The sequence below is a fragment of the Typha angustifolia genome, chromosome 2 (assembly GCF_048772165.1).
Source record: "Typha angustifolia cultivar Huaian chromosome 2, ASM4877216v1, whole genome shotgun sequence".
NCBI lineage: Eukaryota > Viridiplantae > Streptophyta > Magnoliopsida > Poales > Typhaceae > Typha > Typha angustifolia.
The window spans coordinates 7,412,835-7,427,430 of record NC_133240.1 but is presented as its reverse complement, the minus strand read 5'-3'; the positions used below and the strand labels follow the sequence as shown (position 1 = coordinate 7,427,430).

The window sequence follows — 14,596 nt, the reverse complement described above, 5'->3', positions numbered from 1 at the left end:
CCGTCGCGTTCACGGACGAGGCAGAGAGGGACACCGCCGACCTCCCGAGTTGCTCCGACTCGCCGCTGCTCTCGCCGAGTTGGACGAGCTGCGCCGCGGCCGCGATCTCGCTGGCGGTGAAGAGGTCGAGGAGACGACGGGAGGAGGAAGACGATATCGAGATCGGGATCGGGATCGGGATCGGGTGGTGGTGAGGTAAGAAGAGCTCGACCTCCATCTCTTTTGCTATCGATCTAAACTCTCGATTGTGGCCTTTTTTGCTTCGATTTCTATTTTTGGGATGCGTTCGCGTTTTCCCACAATCCTACGGTTGCTTGCGATGGTATGATATGGAGTTTATATTTATATATGTGCGGGTGTGGATTTGGAAACCGACTCGGAGAAGGATCCGCGTTACGGTGTCCCGCGGGTACTCTTCCCTTATAATTTCCTCCTCTTTATTTTAGTGGGCGCTGTTGACCGTTGGTGACGAGAGCGTTGCTTCGCGAATAAAAAATCGTCACGTAGAATTACAATTAGTCTGTTAATGGAGTTGACGTCAGCGGTGGGCGGAGTCGTTTCAGAATTAATTTGGATCAAGCTTAATGTCAGCTTTGACTCAAGCTTGAATCCAACGAAGTTGGAATTAAGAAATTTTTGATTTAATGTTTCTTTAAATTTATGTGATTAGGAAAACTTTCCAACTAAAACCCTTTAAAACTCAATATTTCTTGGAGACCATAGTACAAGTGGAATTATGTTAACATGTGATAAGTTGATGTACTTATATTTTAAATTGATATCCGTTAATTGGATCAACGATCAAGCCCCAAATTCGGGTTGCGCAATCCTTTGACTTTAAACATCTACATTCTATGTATCTTTGGATCAAATTAGGATTCAATGGCAGGTGCAACTATCCCGACTTCTCAAGTGAACAATTGGAAGTAATTTGTAGTCTGACCTGAATCAATAACAATAATCTATGGATATATATATATATATATATATTAGATTGATGCTATTGGTTTGAGTCTTTAAATAACACTGGTATATCATGGGATAATTTATGTGTTCAAAATTTGAGCCTCGGCCAAGATTGAATTGAACCTTTAATGAATGAAAACGTACAATTTATCTCTTTAGCTATCTTAAAATATAACAAGTTGTATAGATAAATATCACCATACATTTTATTTTTTACTATTATCTACAGCCTATCATACTGATATGTACTATTCAATCTTGTATTTTGATTTTAATGTCTCAAAACCATCGTGCCATTAGTTTGGTCAACTATGAATTATCGTATAGGTAAGTAAAGATAACTTTAAATACAAAATTATCGTAAATCCTTGAATAAATTCTTTTAGTAATTGGCAAAAATAATGGATGACTAAATTTTAAAGTCAAATATAAAGTATCTTATATTTTTTTTCATTCAAAAAGTAAGAAAATATTCTCTATTTTGTTAACTACTTTTATGATGAAATTAATCTTAGATGTTTTTGAGGTATTGTAGGTAAATTGTAAGGGCAGTGTAGAATGTAAATTATAATAAATGTTAAAAAAGCATGATATTTTCGATAGATTACTTAACTTTTTGTTTCTAAAATAACAAAATGTTCTCTATATGAGCAGCTATTAGGTGAAATTAATTCATGAGATTTTTAAGATATTAAAATAAAATAAAGAGTCAAATGATAAATATAATAGGATGAATTATATTTAGAATATATAAAAGTATTTTGATAATTTAAGAAAATTCTAAATTATATTTTCTCTCGCACGAGTGAGAGACATCATTCATTCCTATTGGCTCTGAGACTATTAAGATAAATATTGACGGTTTTTATAACCCTAAAACTAAATAGGATAGTGAGAGATTGATCTTAACCGATGCTAATGCATGTGTTTTATTAGCAGGAGGTGGTCCGTGCAATAGGATTGGACTCGATTATTCTAAAGCTTGGGTCCTACGGATAGCCAAGATAAAAGCTAAAAAGTATGGATTCCTTAGTATGATTTTTGAAATTGATTCTGAGGCCCTTATTCAAACTATTGTAAATGTTGAGTTTCTATCTATTTTGGCTAGAGATGTGCTTGTGATGTATTATTCCCGAGGCTGCTAGAATATTTTTTCTGGCTATTTTATAATGAATTTTATTTTGTAAAAAAGAAAACGTCTTTCATAAAAAAATAAAATAAAATTTAGAACAAAAACACCGGGAGACAAGTCACGTTCCTAGTAGTTCCCATGTACTTGCTTGTCCTTCTCAGCCATTCACATTCAAAGGTGAACACTAGATTATTTGCATTTTAAAATATTAATTATTAAACTTTTCAAGGACATTTTACATGGTAAAAAGAATCAATATCACCAATACTATTCCACTACGTCTTATACAGATAATTATACTGAAACACACTAATTTTTATTTTTATTTTTACTTTTGGCGGTATTAATAGAAGATATCAAATATTTATTTTTATCCTAAATTTTACTTTTTAAAAAATAAAAATAAAAATACAAATAAAAATAAAAATAAACAGGGCCCGGGTTTATCCATCACCAGAATATGTTGTTTTGAAACAAAGCAAATAAATAACTAACTAACAAAAATAAAGTTATTTTAGAATTTATTTATAGCTAAATGGATTAAATGTGTTATAAAAGATAAATACGTAGATCTATATAAAAATAGACAAAAATTTAAAGAGTCTAAGTGCAATTATACCATTCTTACATAATAAACAATCAGCAGCTTACAAACATCATAATAAGAGGTTAACTTGAACTGCATTGTTACGCAATTCAAAACTTCTAAAAATTGCATCAATGCATACAAAGAAAATTCATTTTTTCCATTTTCTTTTTCTTCTTCTAGTCGTTCTCATAATCTAGTCCTATCGGTAACCTTTGTACACTTTTCACCCTAAACTTACCGGCCGGTGCTACGACACAGAAAAACGAGAAGCCCCCAAATGTACATCAAAACTACGAATAATTACAACCCGAGCCCGCCCCGTTCCATCTCTCCTCCTCTCCTCCACTCTTCCTCTTCTCGGGACGCTTAGCGTCACCGGCTTCTCCGATCGGAGCCGTCGCTGCGTACAGATCAGCCATCGAACGGTACCTCTTCCTCCTCCTCGGTGTACTCCCCATCTCGTCTTCCTCCTCCAGATCAAGCGGCCGCGGCGGCGGAGGAGAACACCGCGTGTTCACCGATCGAGGCGAGGAGGTGCCTCTCTCGAATTCCCCCGTGGAGTTACCGCTGCCGCTCTCGCTGAGCTGCACGAGATTGGCCGCGGCCAAGAGCTCGGAGGCGGTGAAGTTACCGAGGCGGATCTGGCAGGGAGGTAACCACAACTCATTTTCCATTTGCTTTCTCTTCTCTTCTCTTCTCTTGTCTTGTCTTCTTGGTGACGGTTGCGAGGGGGGGAGATGGGAGAGGTCTCGATGGTAATGTATGGTGTGGTCTAGGGTATTCTGGGGATTTTCTTTTTATATTCTTATTCGGGTGGGGGGTTGAGGATTTCCGAGTGCGAGTAGTACTAGGAAACCGACTTATAGAAGTATTCGTGTTACGGTGTCTCGCGGGTGCCCTTTAATTCTCATCGGCTCTGGTGACCGTTGTGATCTAGTGTACTTCAAGCGAATATGGGCTCGCCACGTGGGCCGCTTTGTCGCCTTGATGTCATTGGTGATAAGCATGGGGTTCGCGTTCATGGATGGTGACTTGGTGAGTTAGCAAAAGCTAACAGTAGCCATCGAGATTAACTTAGGGCTGAGGATTAAAGACGGATCTAATCATCTAAAAAAGAATTACTTCATTACTTGTTATTGGATCACTATTGGATCCCAAACTAAGACTTCAATAGGTTTTGAGAACTCAGAGCATGTGGGCTTGGGCCCTGGCATTCATTATTTGTTTTCAGGTATATTTACCAAACTAGGCTATTTCACTAACTTAAAATACATAAATATTTAATTTTTGAATACATAAATCAAGTCTTAATTTTTCTTATCAAAATGGTTCAAAAATAAACTCAAACTCAAAATAAGTTCGAATTATAATTAGTCAATTCAAGCTCAATCCTTTGGCTTAGGCTCCAAATTTCAAGCCAAGTTTGAACTGCATCCAAGAGTGGCTAAGTTCGCAAAAAAACCTAGTATGGTTAATATTTGTTTGGGTCTCCACAAATTTGATTTAGTAATTTCAGATAACTACTACTGCCCATTCCAGTTGTATTAATCTCATTAAATCTCATCTAACACATAATAATAATAATGATTTCATTAAATTTTCAAGAACCATCTGAAGGCTGGGGAGGGAACATTTAAATATATCTTCTTCTATTTTCTTCATTTTGATTTTGGTTTCAAGGAATAGCTCTTCACATACTTTCTATGGCTTGAACAATAATTCTTAGCTCAGAAGTAACCAGGATTATTTATTATAACACCCATGCCCATTTAGTAGGCCCCAATCAACATTTATATATTACAAAAGCCAACCAGAAACCCTCTTGTTTTTGGACTTTGAACAAGTCTATGAGGGCAATAAGCAATTAGCGTGGAGCTTTAGATTCTACAAATAGCAATCATGCTCATCTCCCTGCATCATCATACCCCTCTCAACTTCATCGTGTCTCCATTGTCTCAGGCCTCCTTCCTCTATCCATCAAAATCCATGATATCTTATCTTCTCATCTCCATATTAGCTCTCTTCTCTTCCTACCATGTGATAGCCATCGACTACATAGTCGGCGACGAGGATGGCTGGGCCACCGGAGTCAACTACCTTCTCTGGTCGGAGAAGTACAACTTCACCGTCGGCGATTCTCTCGGTCAGTTCATGATCACTAATCATACCTCATGGCTCACCATTAAAATAGCTAGGGATTTTTCTTTTTGCATAATTGCCATTATGTTCTTGAATAGATCATAATTGTCACGAGACCATTGAGTTGCTGCACTTAAATCTAACGAATTATAGTTGAAAGCAACAGTTCAATTATGCCACTGGTTTAAGTAATCGATCTGGGTTGCAGTTTTTAACTATGTCAAGGGCCAGCACGACGTGCGGCGAGTGACGGAGGACACGTATCGATCGTGCGATGCGAGGTCGGGAGTCTTCGACGTCTATAGCAGCGGCCGCGATCGCGTGAACCTCACGGCGGAGATGAGTTACTGGTTTATATGCGATGTAAAGGGGCACTGCCTGGGAGGCATGAAGTTTGGAATCAGTGTGGGTGCTGCGAGAGCTGAGGGTGGAAGCGGCAATTCGTCGAACACCAACGGTGCAGGGCTGTCGCCCCCACCGCCGCCACCGCCGCTGCCGCAGGGCAATGGAGGTGCGGGAGATGGCACGGCGTGGAGGAGGTGGTTGGTGTCAGCGTTGACATTTTGGGTGATCCAATTATTAAGGTAGTGAATAGTGATGGAGAATAATAGTGAGGAGGTTTGCATTTGTTTAACGAGGGTTTCTTTCGTGCAATAGAATTAATTCTTTATCAATCAATTTGATGAAGATTCAACGATTAAGATCTTTAAGGGTATAATAAGAATGAAAGATATTACCGGTTCAGCATGTAACTTTTTTTAGATATATAATCTTGCACATTATTTTTTAACAATTATATTATCTTAATATTTTATTAAGTAAAAGACATATATATCATTAATTGAGAGTAATGTATATATATCAAAATAAGGGTATTGATGTCTTTTATAATTAACTTGATAAAAATTTAATTACATTTTATCTTTTTGATTATTTTATTATTTACATATATCTCCCATTAGTTTAAGATTAACTTAAATTAAATTTTAATAGATAGAGATAGAGAATTATATTTAAATTGAAGTTTATCTCCAAATAATTAAATTTAAATTATTTAATATTAAATGATATCTCTTATAATTAAGGCATAATTATATTTAAGAGAGAAATCTTAACAGAAGAAAAAAAAATGTGTAGAGCGCTTATTTCGTACCGTAAAGTTAATTGTTTATCAATCACTTTGATGAAAATCTAATGGTTAAGATCTTCAAGGATATAATAAGAAAATTAGAAAGTTAGGCACACGTAATTAATATACTCTTTTTCGTACGTAATGTGATTTTGGAACCAGTGCCGGGCATGAAAACTGACTATTATAGTCGTTGGATTAAGATTATAATTTTTAAAGGTGCATTGAAGTATTTGCCGTTGTTTAATTTGAACTATGCTGTATTCTTAGATAGTGTAGTTTATTCGTTTGTGAGTAAGCTTGGCTCCAGTTAGCTTAATTATTTAAAATTATAATTATAATGCATCCTTCCTAGCTACAATATTTACACATTTTAAGAGGTGAGTAGATATAAAACTAATTCTCATTATATTATCAACTATTTGAGCTGAGTTCACCCGCCTTGTAAACGAGCGAGCTATTTTGACAGCCATAATAACCACCATGTTAATTGCAGTTGATAATAGAGTTGATCAAATAGTGCAGATGGGTCATATATCGTTGTCAAATTAATTAACAACTGCCTTAAAACATAGAAGATGGTGGCTGGTGATTGTTTCTTTGTGTGAAAACTTCCCTTTTGGACAGTAAAATTCTATCTTTAACCCTACGACTTTATGGAAACTAAAGTGTCAGCCTTGCCATTAAATAATGGATTATCTTGTCTTCATGCTGATTAAGATGATGTAATCTTTCACCCACTGCCCATTATATATGAAGGAAACTATTATATAGAATATTGTTTTCTAATATAATCCAAGATTTTTTTGTGGAAAATTTTAAATTATGCCCTACATTTCAATGATTTTTTTTATTAACATCAAGTTTTTGAGGTATCTATATTAGTCTTTCTTTCCTATAAATTTTATATCTCAGTAAGTCAACAAATAATTTATCAATAGAAATATTCCTCTCCAGACACTAAATTAACTTTTAAAATACCAAAAATATCTTTGTCTGTCTTTTCCTTATTTCATTTCACTCCTAAATATTCCATGCTTAATGTATTTTAGAGGTATTTTAGTAACTTTGATTAGGTTGGAAAGTGTTTTAGGGGGTGTTCTTTTGTAAATTTATATGTAGAGTTAAATAACTCATAGCCTAAGATTGATGGTGGTTGGTTGAATTAATAGTAAGTTGTGATATGAAGATTTTGGGCAAAAAGGATTGATTGGATTAAGAATAGCTCAAAGACAAAGACAGAATGGTAATTACAAAATCACTAAGTATGGTGTTATTTAATTTCTCCTTTTCTAATTAAGTAAGATTTGCTACATTGACTTCAACTAAAATAATATTTGGGATTTTTACATAATTATCAATAAAAAACTTTTAAATTATCAGAGAAGTCTTTTTTTCTCTTCAAATTACAGTTAAAACTAAATTTAGATTAATAAAAAGTTATATTATCATTATGTAAACTACTTTAAATAGTTTTAAAGTTATCTATTGTTAGCCCTTAATCTTGTTTATCTGTGAACAGAAATTCAGTATGATATATGTTACTACTCTAAATTTTAAGAGAAAAAAAAGGGTATTCCAGACAAAAAATTATCATAATAATAATTTTAAAAGAATCAAAATATTTCTATGATAATTATAATATTTTGAAGAATGCAATGACAATTACAATATCTTTTTTTTTTAAAAAAAATTCAGTGATAATTATGAAAATAAAATCCATAGTAAAAATACTCAACAAAAGTTGTCAGTTCTTGGGCCAGGACTACCTAATGCAGATTGGCAGAGGATCATTTCTGCATTTTGACTTTGACTTTTCAAAGCAAACATTGAGAATAAAGAACTACATATATAAAAGATAGAGAATGTATGCAAGCAACCAATGCCTACATGACCTCATAGGAACTAATTAAGTATATAATTACAATTATTGACTCCCAAATTATTATAAAGATATAACCCTTCTTCTCCTCTTCTCCATCTATATTAGCCATGGGATCTCCTCCCTTCACTCTTTACAGTAGGAGATGATGCTCATAAGTATGTAAAATTATTCCTCTTTCACTTCTCTTCTAACTATATTTACTACCTAATAATTTAAGTTTTCTAATCAGCTGGTTATATAACATAGTATATTTTTACATATAGACTTAGTTTTAGTTGACTATATATATGAGTGGTTGTTTGGCATAGCAATGTTATATAATCTAAGTCTACTTTGTTATCCAACTTTGTTATCCACCTCTAGAGCTAAGAGCTTGGATAAGTGAAACCTCGGATAAGTCTAGAACTCATCAACATCCAAACAAAAATATAAAAGCTAGAGAATAGAATCACCACAACTCTACGGATATGATTCTAAGATCGCAGGGAATAAAATCACAAGGACAACTGCTCATAAGAGATATCCTCCATGCACCAAAAGCTGCATAGGATAAGATCCCTTTTCCTGGCTCAACTACCAACCATCCACAAATTTTCTTCCAAACAAAAGAGAGAATAATGTAGATATTTTTAATAGTCATGCATGTGAATAATCCCACCTTAGATTATTATTTAACACTAACTTATCTATTCATATTAGATTATTATTATTGTTATTAATTATACTAGTGGTAGTGATTCAAATACTGAAGGCTATGATGGTGGTGGTGTTGATTATAATCCCTGCCATTAGAGTCGCGAGTCACCTCGAGTAAAGAATCCCTCACTTGCTCGGCTTGCACCACCTCGCTATCTTGTTTCTGTAGCAATGAACAAATATAGATTAAGTTTTGGTTAATAAGATAGTAATTAATAGCGAGGTTAATTAAGTTGTAGATAAATACCATGACTCGGAAAACATTCAAGACCAAAGGCTTGTGAGTGGTGACATTAGCATTGGTCACTTCAAGCCCTAAGGAACTCATTGCCTCCATTAACCTCACAAATCCACCTTGCTTTTGCTCACATAGAACTTTGAGGAAGAATTCGTTGCCCTCCACCTGCCTCACCTCCACCTGTGGCTGCTCACAAAAAAGAAGAGAAAAAAGAAGAGGGCATTAAGTTGACAAAAAGAAATAAGGTTAAATTGTGGGTACAATGTTGTTTAAGTACCTCCATCTCATGTCCCTTGTCCTCGTTGCTGGATGGCTCGTGGTAATTTTGCTGCTTAGCGTTGTTGGTCATCATCAAAGTATTATTATTATTATTATTCCTCGCACTATTCGGTGAATCCTCGTTCTCCAATCCATTTGGAATCGAAACTTCTATCAATTGGCAATTGCTATTATTGTTGCTACCCTTCGCTCCATCGTCTTCGGGATTAGTTTCCTCTAATTCGTCTTGGAGATCCTTCACTTGCTTTTCTAATTCGATTATGTAGTCAATTGCATCTCCAAGTATCGAAGCACGATCCATCTTAAGATCCCAATTAGCAACACGATTTAGCAAAAGATCAAGGTGTTTTATGTAACTATATATATATAGAAAGAGAGAGAGAGAGAGAGAGAGAGAGAGATGATTGAATATATGGTGGGTGACCTTTGTGATCTTTGGAACCAATGATCTCAAGGAGTATAGCCTGTCGTTAAGCTTCTTTCTCCTTTTCCTCTCGGCGACGAGGTTCTTAGATTGGCCCCGCTTGCCGGACTTCCCCACCGGCCTGTTCTCGTCGTCGTCGTCGCCCGGATCGCTTCCCTCGGAGACTGAGTCGGCTCTTCCGGCGGCTTTTGCTTTGAGGGAGTCCTTGTCGTGACCTATTCAAGACGTAAACGATTAAAATCACCGTTATAATTAGTTATTTTAACATCAGAGCAAATTTTGTCAAACCTATCTCACGAGATACGGACTCTGCAACTAAGCTCGGTTGTAGATTCTGTGCGGCGGCCGCAAAGGCCTGTTGATACACCACGGCGGGGCTGCCGCCGCCGCCGCCATTGATCATGTCATCGAGCGACGGCATCGGCTGCGTGTCGAATAGCCCGTCATCATTCTTGGGATCGGAGAAGAGATCCAATGAAGCGGCGTAGAGCCGGGATTGGTCTGCCGGCACGTCCCACCGGAAGTCCGATGCCGGCGGCGGGTGGATCCATGGTTGGAGCTCATCAGTTTGGTCCTGGTGGTGGAAATAGGAGCTATTTGGGTCTTCGTTGCTAATTGCCGTGGTGCAGGACAAGACTAGGTCAATTGTTTGCTGGTCTTCACCCATCTGTAGTTCGATAGCAATTACTTTTCCTAGTACGAATGATCATATAAACGTAGGTATTTATGTACACGCAAATTAATCTAGCCATGCAAAGATCGTTGCGTGTTAAATTTATAACTTAAATTAGATGGTTACTGGTTGTTTGGGCCATCAAAATAGTGTGACAATGTCGACGTCCTCTAATAAACAAGAAAACTATTTAAAACTTACATATTTAGAAGCACAGAGTTCCACCAGTCCACCTGGGACTGGAACCAAGAGACTTGTTTTAGCCCTAATCACATCCTGCACCAAAATGAATTAAGACTAATTTATAATGAAATAGAGGTAATTAATATATAGTATAAGTAAGCAAGATAAACCCACCTGAGAGATGGTGGATTCTGGCAAGTTGGTTTGCCAAATAGGTTGGTTGGATAGCAAGGCTTGTGCATGTATCCTAATCCATGAGATTCACATCAAATTAGCGAAATAGGTGTATAATTAATATAGTAGGAAGGAGAATAAATACCCCAAGGAGGAATCCAAAGGAATAGAGGAAGGGAGCTCCTTTAATGCATCACATGAACTTGTTCTTGGATGCTTGAACATTGCATCCCTGCATGTCAATTTTAGTGCAGAAACTGAATGAAATAATCCTCCTGTTGCATTCTGAGTGCTAACTCCACTGCAGCAGCAACCCACCAACTCCAAGAATCTACACATAAGAGGTAGATAAAAAGTACCTACAAAGTATTTTAGTATATATAATATAAGCTCTTGCAATAAATTGTACCTTTGATCTGGAGACAATTCCCAAAGGATGCAGTAGTCCCAATCATTTCTTCCCACAAGAGGCCTCAAGGCTTCTACAATGTTGCTATGGAGTAGTAGTGAAGTCTTCATATCTCTCCTCTCGTATTAATTCAAACCTATATGTGCAAGAATATATATGAAATGAGTTATTTGTTGAAAGATGCTATCTATATATACAAAAGTGATCAGATTGTAACAAACTGGGATATTTCTGATCACTTTCACAAGTCAGCATTATAAAGATCAAAAGTAATACTGTCAGGAGAATTTCCTGGCTTTCTAACTTTATGACATCTTTGACTCTAAAGAGAGTATATAAAAATATAGATAAAAGGAGAGGAAGGGGAAGAGAGGGAATCAGGTGATAGCTATGGGTAACTGCAGCATCTAACATCATACCACCATGTGGTTTCTGAATGAGCCCATGTTTTCTGATATGAGAAGGGGACGGAGAGATATAGTAGTCCTTTAGATGATGATAATGATGATGATGATGAAGTTAGGGTTTAAGTGATCACTACTAATTTTATATATATTGGCATATGAAAGTTGTTATGGGTAGGTGAATTGTAATAAAGGTGTGAATTCTCTCTCTCTCTCTTACTCTATCTCTCTCTCTCTCTCTCTCATCTTTGCTGCTGTTAATGTACTATGTGGTCCTTCTGAGAATTTATACATATATATTTATAAGCCTTGAAGTTTCATTGCATTTCTTTCTTGGTTTATAGAAGAAAGTGGGATTGCTAATCTCCTATTAGGGAAGCTAATTCTCTGCAGTATTGCCCCTGTATATAGTTAATTTCTGCAGTCAGACTATCTGGCAGCCCATTATTGTTTTTTATAGATTAACTATGAGCTCGTAGGTTATATAATTATAGGCTAAATAAATACCTTAATCCTCCATAATTTATAGTTCGGACAACTAAACTAATTCTTCTAAAAGGTGGCCACAACCATCCAAACTGTGTATAAAATGCTCTAATAAAATATATAAGAAAATTAAACTCATAACTTCTATTATATATGCTCAGATAATTAAAAATAAATAAAAACTTACATTATATGAGTATTTTCTCAGGTTTAGACAATTTTAGGAAATATATTGAAACTTAATTTTCTAGACAATATATATAGTAACCACTGGAATATACTAAATAACACCATATATTTCAACCATGATCTTCCCAATTACAAACCATGCGTACATAATTAATATAAAGCACACTCCAACATTTCGACATCCCTTTCACATAACACAAAGTACATCAACAAGAAATTAATAATAAGAAGAGACCAGACCAAGAAAGAAGCACAAGCAACACCAAACCCCACAACTTAATTTCACAGGTTAATTAATTTCTTCCCACTTTCACTTTCCCCCCCATCCACAAACAACTCCTCAGTTCCTGGTGCTGCTCCTGAACGATCCAATTGCCTTGACTGCCTCCCCTCTGAGCACGAACTTGTGGTAAATTGCAGCAGAGAAGGCTCCCAAGAATGGGCCCACCCAAAATATCCACTACAAATTTATTAGTCATATATATATATATGTATACATAATATCAAAAGACTAATGAAAAATGAGAAGAAACACTAGTATTACTTACAAACTTGCGTCGTTATATATAACTTACATGGTCATCCCAAGACTTGTGCTGGTTGTAGATGACCGCCGCGCCGAGACTCCTCGCTGGGTTAATTCCGGTCCCTGTGATCGGTATCGTTGCCAGGTGCGCCATGAACACCGCAAACCCAATCGGTAGTGGCACTAATACCTATCCATTGAAAATATTCAATGATCAGTTGACTTAAAAACTTAAATTATTAACTAGTAAGTAATATATATATATAACATGTTTTATTATATTTGTTATTAAATACATTACATATAAATATATAATAAATAATAAGATGCACAGCACTTCAAATATACAAGCCGAAATAATCTCTATGATAATATGTTAGAATTAAAAAATAATTTGCACAATTGCCACTGATTTTACTTAGCTCTTTTAAATGTTTCTCTTTTTTAAGTTAAATCTATCTAATGATAATTAAGACTGAATTTATATTATAAAAAACTATTTTGTTCATATATAAATTATTTAAAATTGTCTGAAAACTATGTAACATTATCTAATATCATAATACAAGGAAACAAGTCACCGACAACTATTCATACTCTAAACCTCAAGGAAAAAAATAATATTTGTTAGCTTCAATTGTAATGGTAATTAAAATTAACAGCGATAATTATGTAGAAATTTGCATGTGTATGCCCTCGAAGAGCTTTTTTATTTGCTTATATCCCCTCTAAACTTGGTATTTGTTTGAATACCCTTCAAAACCTATTATTTTTTCATGGACACTCTTTTATTTACTTTCTGATAATTATATGTTCAAATCTGAAATATTTAATAGATGTGATATCCTTATTTAAGAGTAATATGTCCAAAAAAGAATAAAAGTAATTTTATCCTTTTACTATTAAATATAAGTATCTACCCAAAAGTAAAGTTCTCAAGAACACCCATGCAATATATATATATGAAGTATTTTGAGAGGATATATGGGTATAAAAATAAAACTTTAGAGGGATATACATATAAATAAGGGATGTTAAGAGGGTATACATGCAAAAAAAAAAAACCATTAGAATTAATAGAGTAAGAGGACGAAGGGAGGGAGCTACAAACCGGGACGTAGGAGTCGCGAGCGGTGCGCTTCGGGTCGGTGGCGGAGAAGACGACGTAGACGAGGATGAAGGTGCCGATGATCTCGGCGCCGAGAGCGGCGCCCTTCGAGTAGCCATCGGCGACCTCGTTGGCCCCGCCGCCGAGGGAGTTGTACGGATGCTTCATGATCCCCTTGACTATCCCGGCCCCACATATGGCTCCAAGGCACTGCGCGATTATATACAGCACCGCTCGCACCAACGACAGCTTCCGTCCCACGAACAGCCCGAACGTCACCGCCGGATTTATATGACCACCTTCCTCAATTCCAACCACATCAGAAGGCGGTATCTTTTTAGTCCTTTCCTTCTACTTTTTTTTTTTTTTAAATGTATATATAAATTTATATATCTACAAGGAATTGGGTTTGTACGTACGTACCTGAGATGCCGGCGGTGCAGTAGACGAGAATAAAGATCATGCCGCCGAAGGACCAGGCGACGCCGAGGAAGCCGACGCCGCTGCACTGCTCGGTCTGCGACTGCGACTTGTAGCCGATGACGGTGGCGAGGGAGACGTAAAGGAAGAGGAGGGTGGAGACGAACTCAGCGATCAGCGCGCGGTACAGCGACCACCGGTGGAGCTCGCAGACGTCCAGGAGCGGCGCCGGAGGCGCATCGACGTACGGTTTCTTGGTGATCTCCTCGGCCTCGAGGCTGCTCAGGTCCTTAGACATTGTTGCTTGTGTTTTGGACTTTGGATGGATGGATAGAGAGGAGGGGCGAGGATTTATATATAGAGAATTTCTACTGGAGGATTCCAGTTAATGTTGTCAGAAGAATTATTAAATGGAGAAGTGGGGACTGGGTACAGCAAGTCCATGTGAACAAAAACAAAAGGAACATTTATTATAAACACCCTGCGTTTATCTTTGTTATTATTATTAACCTTATATCCTACCCTTATATTTCACTTTTAATGCTTA

General features: G+C 36.4%; 3 protein-coding genes across 3 annotated transcripts; 1 reads left to right on the top strand and 2 right to left on the bottom strand.

Moving 5' to 3' along the window:
* Positions 1-4,441: 4,441 nt before the first annotated feature.
* On the top strand, positions 4,442-5,586 carry LOC140774664 (basic blue protein-like). Its single transcript, XM_073117748.1, has 2 exons — positions 4,442-4,830; positions 5,035-5,586. The coding sequence occupies exons 1-2, from the start codon at positions 4,587-4,589 to the stop codon at positions 5,412-5,414; spliced, it is 624 nt and encodes a 207-aa protein (XP_072973849.1). The 5' UTR covers positions 4,442-4,586; the 3' UTR covers positions 5,415-5,586.
* Positions 5,587-8,321: 2,735 nt separating this feature from the next.
* On the bottom strand, positions 8,322-11,446 carry LOC140776513 (transcription factor ABORTED MICROSPORES). Its single transcript, XM_073120247.1, has 10 exons — positions 11,336-11,446; positions 10,917-11,052; positions 10,653-10,838; positions 10,508-10,580; positions 10,352-10,426; positions 9,766-10,144; positions 9,478-9,692; positions 9,052-9,354; positions 8,784-8,960; positions 8,322-8,699 (listed from the first exon to the last, which is right to left on the bottom strand). The coding sequence occupies exons 2-10, from the start codon at positions 11,024-11,026 to the stop codon at positions 8,565-8,567; spliced, it is 1,653 nt and encodes a 550-aa protein (XP_072976348.1). The 5' UTR covers positions 11,027-11,052; positions 11,336-11,446; the 3' UTR covers positions 8,322-8,564.
* Positions 11,447-12,084: 638 nt separating this feature from the next.
* Positions 12,085-14,396, bottom strand: LOC140776551 (aquaporin PIP2-7-like). Its single transcript, XM_073120291.1, has 4 exons — positions 14,053-14,396; positions 13,633-13,928; positions 12,571-12,711; positions 12,085-12,455 (listed from the first exon to the last, which is right to left on the bottom strand). The coding sequence occupies exons 1-4, from the start codon at positions 14,345-14,347 to the stop codon at positions 12,336-12,338; spliced, it is 852 nt and encodes a 283-aa protein (XP_072976392.1). The 5' UTR covers positions 14,348-14,396; the 3' UTR covers positions 12,085-12,335.
* Positions 14,397-14,596: the final 200 nt, after the last annotated feature.